Source organism: Oncorhynchus tshawytscha, linkage group LG01 (assembly GCF_018296145.1).
Source record: "Oncorhynchus tshawytscha isolate Ot180627B linkage group LG01, Otsh_v2.0, whole genome shotgun sequence".
Classification (NCBI taxonomy): Eukaryota; Metazoa; Chordata; class Actinopteri; order Salmoniformes; family Salmonidae; genus Oncorhynchus; species Oncorhynchus tshawytscha.
Genome location: NC_056429.1, coordinates 13,891,491 through 13,903,696, shown reverse-complemented (window position 1 = coordinate 13,903,696; position 12,206 = coordinate 13,891,491). Strand labels below are relative to the sequence as shown.

At 39.4% G+C, this 12,206-nt stretch overlaps 1 protein-coding gene across 8 annotated transcripts in view; it reads right to left on the bottom strand.

The window, feature by feature from the left end:
• cadps2 (Ca++-dependent secretion activator 2) overlaps positions 1-12,206 on the bottom strand; it is a 274,943-nt gene that overhangs the window by 3,110 nt on the left and 259,627 nt on the right. For 7 of the 8 annotated variants that reach the window (XM_024382104.2, XM_024382279.2, XM_024382194.2 and 4 more), the window contains one exon: positions 322-426. The exons of the other annotated variant lie outside the window; for it this stretch is intronic. In XM_024382104.2, the coding sequence (XP_024237872.1) occupies positions 322-426 (105 nt within the window). Of the gene's footprint in view, positions 1-321; positions 427-12,206 lie in introns of those variants that run through there. 8 annotated transcript variants of the gene reach the window in all.

Below are 12,206 nucleotides of genomic sequence, written 5' to 3'. Positions count from 1 at the left end.
GCCAGGTGCATGCTGTTTCCTCCGACACATTGGTGCGGCTGGCTTCCGGGTTGGATGCGCGCTGTGTTAAGCAGTGCGGCTTGGTTGGGTTGTGTATCAGAGGACGCATGAGTTTCAACGTTCGTCTCTCCCGAGCCCGTACGGGGGTTGTAGCGATGAGACAAGATAGTAGCTACTAACAATTGGATACCACGAAATTGGGGAGAAAAAGGGGTAATTTTTTTTTTTTTTTAAAGAAAAGTAAAATGACAGTCTCGATTAGGGCTACAGCTTACTGTGAATGTTGACAGTGTACATTCACACCACAACAATGAGCGTTACCTTGACAATCTTGATGAGTGTTTTCAGCTGGTAAATGTGGAGCTGAAGGTCCAGTCTGTCTGTCAGCCACGCACACACCCCCTTCATGGAGCTGGTGTACCATTGCTGTGCACACACACACACACACACACACACACACACACGCCAAAAAATAGTCAGCATATACATCTATTTGAACTGAGGTACACAGTGGATAAAGCAACATGTCAAGGTCCAATAATTCCATACGCTACATCTGTCATAAGGAAAATATGTGGATGTAAGAATGAACCATGAAGTAACAGAAGTTAGCAAATGTAATTTAGATAAGCTAGATGGCTAGGGATACGCTAATGGTTGTCTGGAATGTGTTAAGGGTTGTTATTACAACAGGAAATAGCAGGGGCGCAGCTTTGGTTTTATAAGTGGGTGGAACATATATATATATATATACATATATGTACAGTGCCTTGCGAAAGTATTCGGCCCCCTTGAACTTTGCGACCTTTTGCCACATTTCAGGCTTCAAACATAAAGATATAAAACTGTATTTTTTTGTGAAGAATCAACAACATGTGGGACACAATCATGAAGTGGAACGACATTTATTGGATATTTAAAACTTTTTTAACAAATCAAAAACTGAAAAATTGGGCGTGCAAAATTATTCAGCCCCCTTAAGTTAATACTTTGTAGCGCCACCTTTTGCTGCGATTACAGCTGTAAGTCGCTTGGGGTATGTCTCTATCAGTTTTGCACATCGAGAGACTGACATTTTTTCCCATTCCTCCTTGCAAAACAGTGAGGTTGGATGGAGTGAGGTTGGATGGAGAGCATTTGTGAACAGCAGTTTTCAGTTCTTTCCACAGATTCTCGATTGGATTCAGGTCTGGACTTTGACTTTGCCATTCTAACACCTGGATATGTTTATTTTTGAACCATTTCGCTACACTCGCATTAACATCTGCTAACCATGTGTATGTGACAAATAAAATTTGATTTGATATATACATATACACACATATATATATATATATATATACATACATACATACATACATACATACATACATACATATACACACATATACATACATATACATACACATATATACATACACATACACATATATATACACACACACACACACACACACACACACACACACACATACATATATACACATATATATATATATATATATACACACAGTACCAGTTAAAAATTTGGACATGCCAACTCATTCAATGGTTTTTCTTAATTTGTACAATTTTCTACATTGCAGAATAATAGTGAAGACATCAAAACTATCAAACAACACATATGGAATCATATAGTTACCAAAAAAGTGTTGTATATATTTTATACAGTGGCAAGAAAAAGTATGTGAACCCATTGGAATTACCTGGATTTTTGCATAAATTGGTCATCAAATTTGATCTGATCTTCCTCTAAGTCACAACAATAGACAAACATAGTGTGCTTAAACTAACACACAGATGATTGTATTTTTCTTGTCTATATTGAATACGTCATTTAAACATTCACAGTGTAGGTTGGGAAAAGTATGTGAACCCCTAGGCTAATGACTTCTCCAAAAGCTAATTGGAGTCAACTAACCTGGGGTCCAATCAATGAGACGAGATTGGAGATGTTGGTTAGAGCTACCTTGCCCTATAAAAAAACTCACAAAATTTGAGTTTACTATTCACAAGAAGCATTGCCTGATGTGAACCATGCCTCGAACAAAAGCGATCTCAGAAGACCTAAGATTAATAATTATTGACTTGCATAAAGCTGGAAAGGGTTACAAAAGTTTCTCTAAAAGCCTTGATGTTCATCAGTCCACGGTAAGACAAATTGTCCATTAATGGAGAAAGTTCAGCACTGTTGCTACACTCCCTAGGAGTGGCTGTCCTGCAAAAATGACTAAGAGCACAGAGCAGAATGCTCAATGAAGTTAAAAAATAATCCTAGAGTGTCAGCTGAAGACTTACAGAAATCTCTGTAACATGCTAACATTGTTAAAGAGTCTACAATATGTAAAACACTTAACAAGAATGGTGTTCATGGGACGACACCACGGAAAAAGCCACTGCTGTCTAAAGAAAAACATTGCTGCACGTCTGAAGTTTGCAAAAGTGCACCTGGATGTTCCACAGCGCTACTGGCAACATATTCTGTAGACAGATGAAACTACAGTTGAGCTGTTTGGAGGGAACACACAACACTATGTGTGGAGAAAAAAAGGCACAGCATACCAACATCGAAATGTCATCCAAACTAGAAAGTATGGTTGAGGGAACATCATGGTTTGGGGCTGCTTTGCTGCCTCAGGGTCTGGACAGCTTGCTATCATTGCCAGAAAAATGAATTCCCAAGTTTATAAAGATATTTTGCAAGAGAATGTTAGGCTATCTGTCAGCGAACTGAAGCTCAGCAGAAGTTGGGTGATGCAACAGGACAACGACCCAAAACACAGAAGTAAATCAACAACAGAATGGCTTTAACAGAAGAAAATACGACTTCTGGAGAGGCCCAGTCCTGACCTCAACCCGATTGAGATGCTGTGGCATGACCTCAAGAGAGCAGTTCACACCAGCCATCCTAAGAATATTGCTATTCTGAAGCAGTTTTGTAAAGAGGAATGGTCTGAAATTCCTCCTGACTACAGAAAACATTTGGTTGAGGTTATTGCTGCCAGAGGGTTAACCAGTTATTAAATCCAAGGGTTCACATACTTGTTCCACCCTGCACTGTGAATGTTGACAAGGTGTGCTCAATAAAGACATGAAAACATATAATTGTTAGTGTTATCAGTTTAAGCAGACTGTGTTCGTCTATTGCTGTCACCTAGATGAAGAACAATTTATGCAGAAATCCAGGTATTAACAAAAGGGTTCACATCCTATACAGCTGTACTATCTATATACTGACACTATCTACACACGACTACTATCTACACACCTATACAATCTATACCCATACTAGCTATACACCTATACTATCTGTGTCCCATACTATCTATACACCTATACTATCTACTGTAAACACCTATACCGTCTATACACCTATACTATCTATTGTAAAAACCTATACTATCTACTGTAAACACCTATACACCTACACAATTGTCGATTGTTATAAAGAGTGGACCAAGACGCAGCGTGGTATGTTTCCATCCTCTTTATTAGGAAAAGACAAAGAAAAAACAAAGCGTAAAACGAAACGTGAAGCACAATGAAGTGCTCACAGGCAACTATATCTAGACAAGATCCCACAAAGCACAATGAAGTGCTCACAGGCAACCATACCTAGACAAGATCCCACAAAGCACAATGAAGAGCTCACAGGCAACCATACCTAGACAAGATCCCACAAAGCACAATGAAGAGCTCACAGGCAACCATACCTAGACAAGATCCCACAAAGCACAATGAAGAGCTCACAGGCAACCATACCTAGACAAGATCCCACAAAGCACAATGAAGAGCTCACAGGCAACCATACCTAGACAAGATCCCACAAAGCACAATGAAGAGCTCACAGGCAACTATACCTAGACAAGATCCCACAAAGCACAATGAAGAGCTCACAGGCAACCATACCTAGACAAGACCCCACAAAGCACAATGAAGTGCTCACAGGCAACTATACCTAGACAAGATCCCACAAAGCACAATGAAGTGCTCACAGGCAACTATACCTAGACAAGATCCCACAAAGCACAATGAAGAGCTCACAGGCAACTATACCTAGACAAGATCCCACAAAGCACAATGAAGAGCTCACAGGCAACCATACCTAGACAAGACCCCACAAAGCACAATGAAGTGCTCACAGGCAACTATACCTAGACAAGATCCCACAAAGCACTGGGGAAATGGCTGCCTAAATATGATCCCCAATCAGAGGCAATGATAAACAGCTGCCTCTGATTGGGAACCATACCAGGCCAACATAGATCATTAATCACCTAGATAACCCACCCGAGTCACTGTCACGCCCCAACCAACACAGAAGAAACAGCTCTCTATGGTCAGGGCGTGACAACTATCAATATTGTCTAATGTATACACCAATGCTAACCATATACCTATATTATCTACTGTTTACACCTATACTATCTAAACACCTATATTATCTATTGTATACACCTATACTAACTATATATAATACTATCTACTGTAAACACCTATACTATCTACTGTAAACACCTATACTATCTACTGTAAACACCTATACACCTACATTATCTACTGTATAAGCCTATACTAAATATTTACCTACACTATCTACTGTAAACATATATACCACTGATACACCTACACTGTCTATACGCCTATACTATCTATACACCTATATTATCTACTGTATACACCAATACTAACTGAACTCAGCAAAAAAAGAAACGTCCCCTTTTCAGGACCCTGTCTTTCCAAGATAATTCGTAAAAATCCAAATAACTTCACAGATCTTCATTGTGAATGGTTTAAACACTGTTTCCCATTAAACAATTAATGAACATGCACCTGTGGAACGGTCGTTAAGACACTAACAGCTTACAGACGGTAGGCAATTAAGGTCACAGTTATGAAAACTTAGGACACTAAAGAGGCCTTTCTACTGACTCTGGAAAAACAACAAAAGAAAGATGCCCAGGGTCCCTGCTCATCTGCGTGAATGTGCCTTATGCCTCCTTGCAGCATGCCTGAGGACTGCAGATGTGGCCAGGGCAATAAATTGCAATGTCCATAGTGTGAGATGCCTAAGAGAGCACAAAAGGGAGACAGGATGGACAGCTGATCGTCCTCGCAGTGGCAGACCACGTGTAACAACATCTGCACAGGATTGGTACATCCGAACATCACACCTACGGGACAGGTACAGGATGACAACACCAACTGCCCGAGTTACACCAGAAATGCACAATCCCTCCATCAATGCTCAGACTATCTGCAATAGGCTGAGAGAGGCTGGACTGAGGGCTTGTAGGCCTGTTGTAAGAAAGGTCATCACCAGATATCACCGGCAACAACTTCACCTATAGGGACAAACCCACCGTCGCTGGACCAGACAGGACTGGCCAAAAATGCTCTTCACTGACTAGTCGCAGTTTTGTCTCACGAGGGATGGTGGCGGCGTTTATCTTCGAAGGAATGAGCGTTACACCGAGGCCTGTACTCTGGAGCGGGATCGATTTGGAGGGTCCGTCATGGTCTGGGGCAGTGTGTCACAGCATCATCGGACTGAGCTTGTTGTCATTGCAGGCAATCTCAACGCTGTGCGTTACAGGGAAGACCTCCTCCTCCCTCTTGGTACCCTTCCTGCAGGCTCATCCTGACATGACCCTTCAGCATGACAATGCCACCAGCCATACTGCTCGTTCTGTGCGTGATTTCCTGCAAGACAGGAATGTCAGTGTTCTGCCATGGCCAGCGAAGATCCCGGATCTCAATCACATTGAGCAAGTCTGGAACCTGTTGGTTCGGATGGTGAGAGCAAGGGCCATTCCCCCCCAGAAATGTCTGGGAACTTGCAGGTGCCTTGGTGTAAGAGTGGGGTAACATCTCACAGCAATAATGGGCAAATCTGGTGCAGTCAATGAGGAGGAGATGCACTGAAGTACTTAATGCAGCTGGTGGCCACACCAGATACTGACTGTTACTTTTGATTTTGACCCTCCCTTTGTTCAGGGACACATTATTCCATTTATGTTAGTCACATGTCTGTGGAACTTGTTCAGTTCAGGTCTCAGTTGTTGAATCTTATGTTCATGCAAATATTTACACGTTAAGATTACTGACAATAAACGCAGTTGAAAATGAGAGGACGTTTCTTTTCACGCTGATTTTTTATACCTATACTATCCATACGCATATACTATCTATACACCAATACTATCTACTGTAAACAATTATACTATCTACTGTAAACACCTATATAATCTACACACCTATAGAATCTATACAGCTTTACTATCTATACACCTATACAGCTTTAATATCTTTATGCCAATATAATCTATACACCTATACTATCTCGACACATATACTATCTATACACCTACATTATCTGCTGTATACACCTATACTATCTACTGTTTACACCTATACTAGCTATATACTTATACAGCTATACTATCTATACACCTATACTACTGTATACACTTGTACTATCTACATGCCTGTACTAACTACTGTAAACACCTATACACCAATACTAACTGTACACCTGAAACATCAATACACCTATACCATCCACTGTATACACATATACTAGTTATACACTCTATACACCTATACCTACTGTATACACCCATACTAGCTATACCTATACACCAATACAATCTATACACATACCTATAATATCTACTGTATACACCTATGTACTATGTACAAAGCTGTACTATCTACTGTAAACATCTATACTCTTTTACAATCTATACACCTATGCTATCTACTGGAAACACCCATACTATCTGTACACCTATACCTATATTATCTACTGTAAACATGTACACTATCTATACACGTATATTACCTACTGTAAACACCTTTACCATCTACACACCTATACTATCTGCACACCAATACTATCTACAGCTATACACTTATACTATCTATACTCTCTATATACCTATACACCTATACCTATAAAATCTACTGTATACACCTATACTATCTATACACCTATACCAATAATATCTACTGTAAACATCTATACTACCCACACACCTATACTATCAATACAGCTGTACTATCTATATTCTTATATCTACTGAATACATCTTTACCTATACTAACTACTGTAAACACCTATACACATATAGTATCTATACACCTATACTATCTACTGTATAAATCTATATATACACACACACACCTTTCTTCAAAGGCCCATTTTTCAAGCCAAAACTGCTCCAGCTCCTTCAAGTTGGATGGGTTCTGCTGGTTGACTGCAATCTTTAAGTCATACCACAGATTCTCAATTGGATTGAGGTCTGAGCTTTGACTAGGCCATTCAAGACATTTAAATGTTTCCCCTTAAACCACTCAAGTGTTGCTTTAGCAGTATGCTTAGGGTCATTGTCCTGCTGGAAGGTGAACCTCCATCCCAGTCTCAAATCTCTTGAAGACTGAAACAGGTTTCCCTCAAGAATTTCTCATCTAACCAGAGTACCTTCTTCCATATGTTTGGGGAGCCTCCCACATGTCTTTTGGCAAATACCAAACGTGTTTGCTTATTTTTTTCTTTAAACAATGGCTTTTTTTCTGGACACTCTTCCGTAAAGCCCAGCTCTGTGGAGTGTACAGCTTAAAGTGGTCCTACGGACAGATACTCCAATCTCTGCTGTGGAGCTTTGCAGCTCCTTCAGGGTTATCTTTGGTCTCTTTGTTGCCTCTCTGAATAATGCCCTCCTTGCCAGGTCTGTGAGTTTTGGTGGGTGGCCCTCTCTTAACAGGTTTATTCTGGTGCCATATTCTTTCCATTTTTAAATGGATTTAATGGTGCGCCACAACTTTGTCCCTGACCTGTTTGGCGAACTCTTTGGTCTTCATGGTGGAGCTTGCTTGGTGATGCCCCTTGCTTAGTGGTGTTGCAGACTCTGGGGCATTATAGAACAGGTGTATATATACTGAGATCATCTGACACTTAAATAATGTCCATCTGTGTGCAATCGAACTAACTATGTGACTTCTGAAGGTAATTGGTCGCACCAAATCTTATTTAGGGGCTTCATAGCAAAATACATATGCACGCAACACTTTTCCGTTTTGTATATATTAAAAAAATATATAATTTCACTTCACCAATTCAGACTATTTTGTGCATGTCCATTACATGAAATCTGAATAAACATCAATTTAAATTACAGGTTGTAATGCAACAAAATAGGAAAAATGCCAAGGGGGGTGAATACTTTCGCAAGGCACTGTATATACTGCCTATACTATCTACTGTGTACACCTATACTATCTATACACCTAGACTATCTACTTTAAAGACCTATACCAACACCTACACTATCTACGTATGCATCTACAGTGCCTTCAGAAAGTATTCATACCCTGCAACTTAATCCACATTTTGTTGTTACAGACGAATTCAAAATGTATTTAATAATTATTTTCCTCTCACCCATTGACACACAATACCCCATAATGACAAAGTGAAAACACGTTTTTAGAGATTTTCGCAAATGTACTGAAAATGAAATACAGATATATCTCATTCACAGAAGTATTCACAGCACGGAATAATTACACATTAGAATCACCTTCGGCAGAGATTACAATTGTGAATCTTTCTGGGTAAGTCTCTGAGTGCTTTGCACACCTGGATTGTACAATATTATTCTAGCTCTGTCAAATTGGTTGTTGATCATTGACAACCATTTTCATGTCTTGCCATATTTTATCAAGCAAATTTAAGTCGAAACTGTAACTCGGCAACATTCACTTTCTTCTTGGTAACTACCTCCAGTGTATATTTTGCCTTGTGTTTGAAGTTATTGTCCTGCTGAAAGGTGAATTAATCTCCCAGTGTCTGGAGGAAATCAGATGGAACCAGGAATTCCTCTAGTATTTTGTCTGTGCTTGGCTCCATTTAGTTATTTTATCGTGAAAAAAATTCCCCATTCCATAATGATTACAAAGCATACCCATAACATGATGCAGCCACTACCATGCTTGAAAATATGGAGAGCAGTTCTCAGTAATATATTGGATTTGCCCCAAACATAAACACAACGCTTTGTATTCAGGACAAAAAGTTAATTGCTTTGTATTCTGTGCAGGCTTCCTTCTTTTCACACTGTCATTTAGGTTCGTATTGTGGAGTAACTACAATTTTTAAAAAGCCATTCTCAGATCACAGGAATTAAAGTCTGTAACTGTTTTAAAGACACCATTGACCTCATGGTGAAATCCCCGAGCAGTTTCCTTCCTCTCCGGCAACTGAGTGAGGAAGAACGCCTGTATCTTTGTAGTGACTGAGTGTATTGATACACCATCCATAATGAATAACTTCACCATGGTCAAAGGGCTATTCAATGTTTGCTTTTTTGTTGTTGTTGCCACCTTCCAATAGGTGCCCTTCTTTGCGAAGCATTGGAAAACCTCCCTGGTCTATGTTGTTGAATCTGTGTTTGATATTCAATGCTCGACCAAGGGACCTTAAAGATAATTGTGTGTGTTAAACACTATTGCAACTTATTATGCGACTTGAGAACATTTTTACTCCTGAACTTATTTAGGCTTAACATAAGGGGTTGAATACTTATTGACTCAAGACAATTCAGCTTTTAATTTTTTATGAATTTGTAAAAATAATAATTGAAAAACCTAATTGCACTTTGACATGATGGGTTATTGTGTGTAGGCCAGTGACACTAAATCACAATTGAATCCATTTTATATTCAGGCACTTGCACAACACAAATTGGAAAAAGTCAAGGGGTGTGAATACTTTCTGAAGCCACTGTAAACTACACCAGTATAATATACCAGAGACTTAATTGAATTAACCTTGTATGAGATTATTTGCATAAATAAGAATAGAAGAAGAAACATTGTCATTCTTTGTGGCCAGGAGAGAGGTGTGAGAGGCCTTGTAATAAAACTACAAAGACATTTACAAACACATTGTTATGTATTCTGATTTCAAAGCAAGGACGTGAACCTCATCTGACCCACACATTCAGGTGTTCTTCAGTAATTGCCATTTTTAAATGTATGATGGCTTATTTTGCACACTGTTATCCTTTGAATCCATTGACCTTGTGTGAAAATATTAATCTTCTATACAAAGTGGTCTGAGGGCAATGTTCTGAAGTGTCTTTAAAAATGTGATTGAACGGGGATTTAAAGTAATATAGCAATAAACAAATTGAATAAGATGTACAAACCATCAGTGTGGATCACCAACAGAAATGTAAACCATGCAGCAAACTCATCCTATAGAATTTTAGAATTCAGATCACACTTCTACAGAGTAAAGTAGTTTATTGATCCCAACTTGAAAAATTGTTTGATCACCACAAGCATCAGCAAAGATTACAAAGACAAGATCAATAAAACAATAAAATCCTGTTCTTGACATATTATGGCAAGAACAGCTCAAATAAGCAAAGAGAAACTACAGTTCATCATTACCTTAAGGTCAGTCAATATGGAACATTTCAAGAACTTTCAAAGTTTCTTCAACTGCAGTAGCAAAAACCATCAAGTGTTATGATGAAACTGGCTCTCATGAGGACCGCCACAGGAATGGAAGACCCAGAGTTACCTCTGCTGCAGAGGATACAGTGCCTTGCGAAAGTATTCGGCCCCCTTGAACTTCGCGACCTTTTGCCACATTTCAGGCTTCAAACATAAAGATATAAAACTGTATTTTTTTGTGAAGAATCAACAACAAGTGGGACACAATCATGAAGTGGAACGACATTTATTGGATATTTAAAACTTTTTTAACAAATCAAAAACTGAAAAATTGGGCGTGCAAAATTATTCAGCCCCTTTACTTTCAGTGCAGCAAACTCTCTCCAGAAGTTCAGTGAGGATCTCTGAATGATCCAATGTTGACCTAAATGACTAATGATGATAAATTCAATCCACCTGTGTGTAATCAAGTCTCCGTATAAATGCACCTGCACTGTAATAGTCTCAGAGGTCCGTTAAAAGCGCAGAGAGCATCATGAAGAACAATGAACACACCAGGCAGGTCAGAGATACTGTTGTGAAGAAGTTTAAAGCCGGATTTGGATACAAAAAGATTTCCCAAGCTTTAAATATCCCAAGGAGCACTGTGCAAGCGATGATATTGAAATGGAAGGAGTATCAGACCACTGCAAATCTACCAAGACCTGGCCGTCCCTCTAAACTTTCAGCTCATACAAGGAGAAGACTGATCAGAGATGCAGCCAAGAGGCCCATGATCACTCTGGATGAACTGCAGAGATCTACAGCTGAGGTGGGAGACTCTGTCCATAGGACAACAATCAGTCGTATATTGCACAAATCTGGCCTTTATGGAAGAGTGGCAAGAAGAAAGCCATTTCTTAAAGATATCCATAAAAAGTGTCGTTTAAAGTTTGCCACAAGCCACCTGGGAGACACACCAAACATGTGGAAGAAGGTGCTCTGGCCAGATGAAACCAAAATTGAACTTTTTGGCAACAATGCAAAACGTTATGTTTGGCGTAAAAGCAACACAGCTCATCACCCTGAACACACCATCCCCACTGTCAAACATGGTGGTGGCAGCATCATGATATGGGCCTGCTTTTCTTCAGCAGGGACAGGGAAGATGGTTAAAATTGATGGGAAGATGGATGGAGCCAAATACAGGACCATTCTGGAAGAAAACCTGATGGAGTCTGCAAAAGACCTGAGACTGGGACGGAGATTTGTCTTCCAACAAGACAATGATCCAAAACAAAGCAAAATCTACAATGGAATGGTTCAAAAATAAACATATCCAGGTGTTAGAATGGCCAAGTCAAAGTCCAGACCTGAATCCAATCGAGAATCTGTGGAAAGAACTGAAAACTGCTGTTCACAAATGCTCTCCATCCAACCTCACTGAGTTCGAGCTGTTTTGCAAGGAGGAATGGGAAAAAATGTCAGTCTCTCGATGTGCAAAACTGATAGAGACATACCCCAAGCGACTTACAGCTGTAATCACAGCAAAAGGTGGCGCTACAAAGTATTAACTTAAGGGGGCTGAATAATTTTGCACGCCCAATTTTTCAGTTTTTGATTTGTTAAAAAAGTTTGAAATATCCAATAAATGTCATTCCACTTCATGATTGTGTCCCACTTGTTGTTGATTCTTCACAAAAAAAATAAAGTTTTATATCTTTATGTTTGAAGCCTGAAATGTGGCAAAAGGTTGCAAAGTT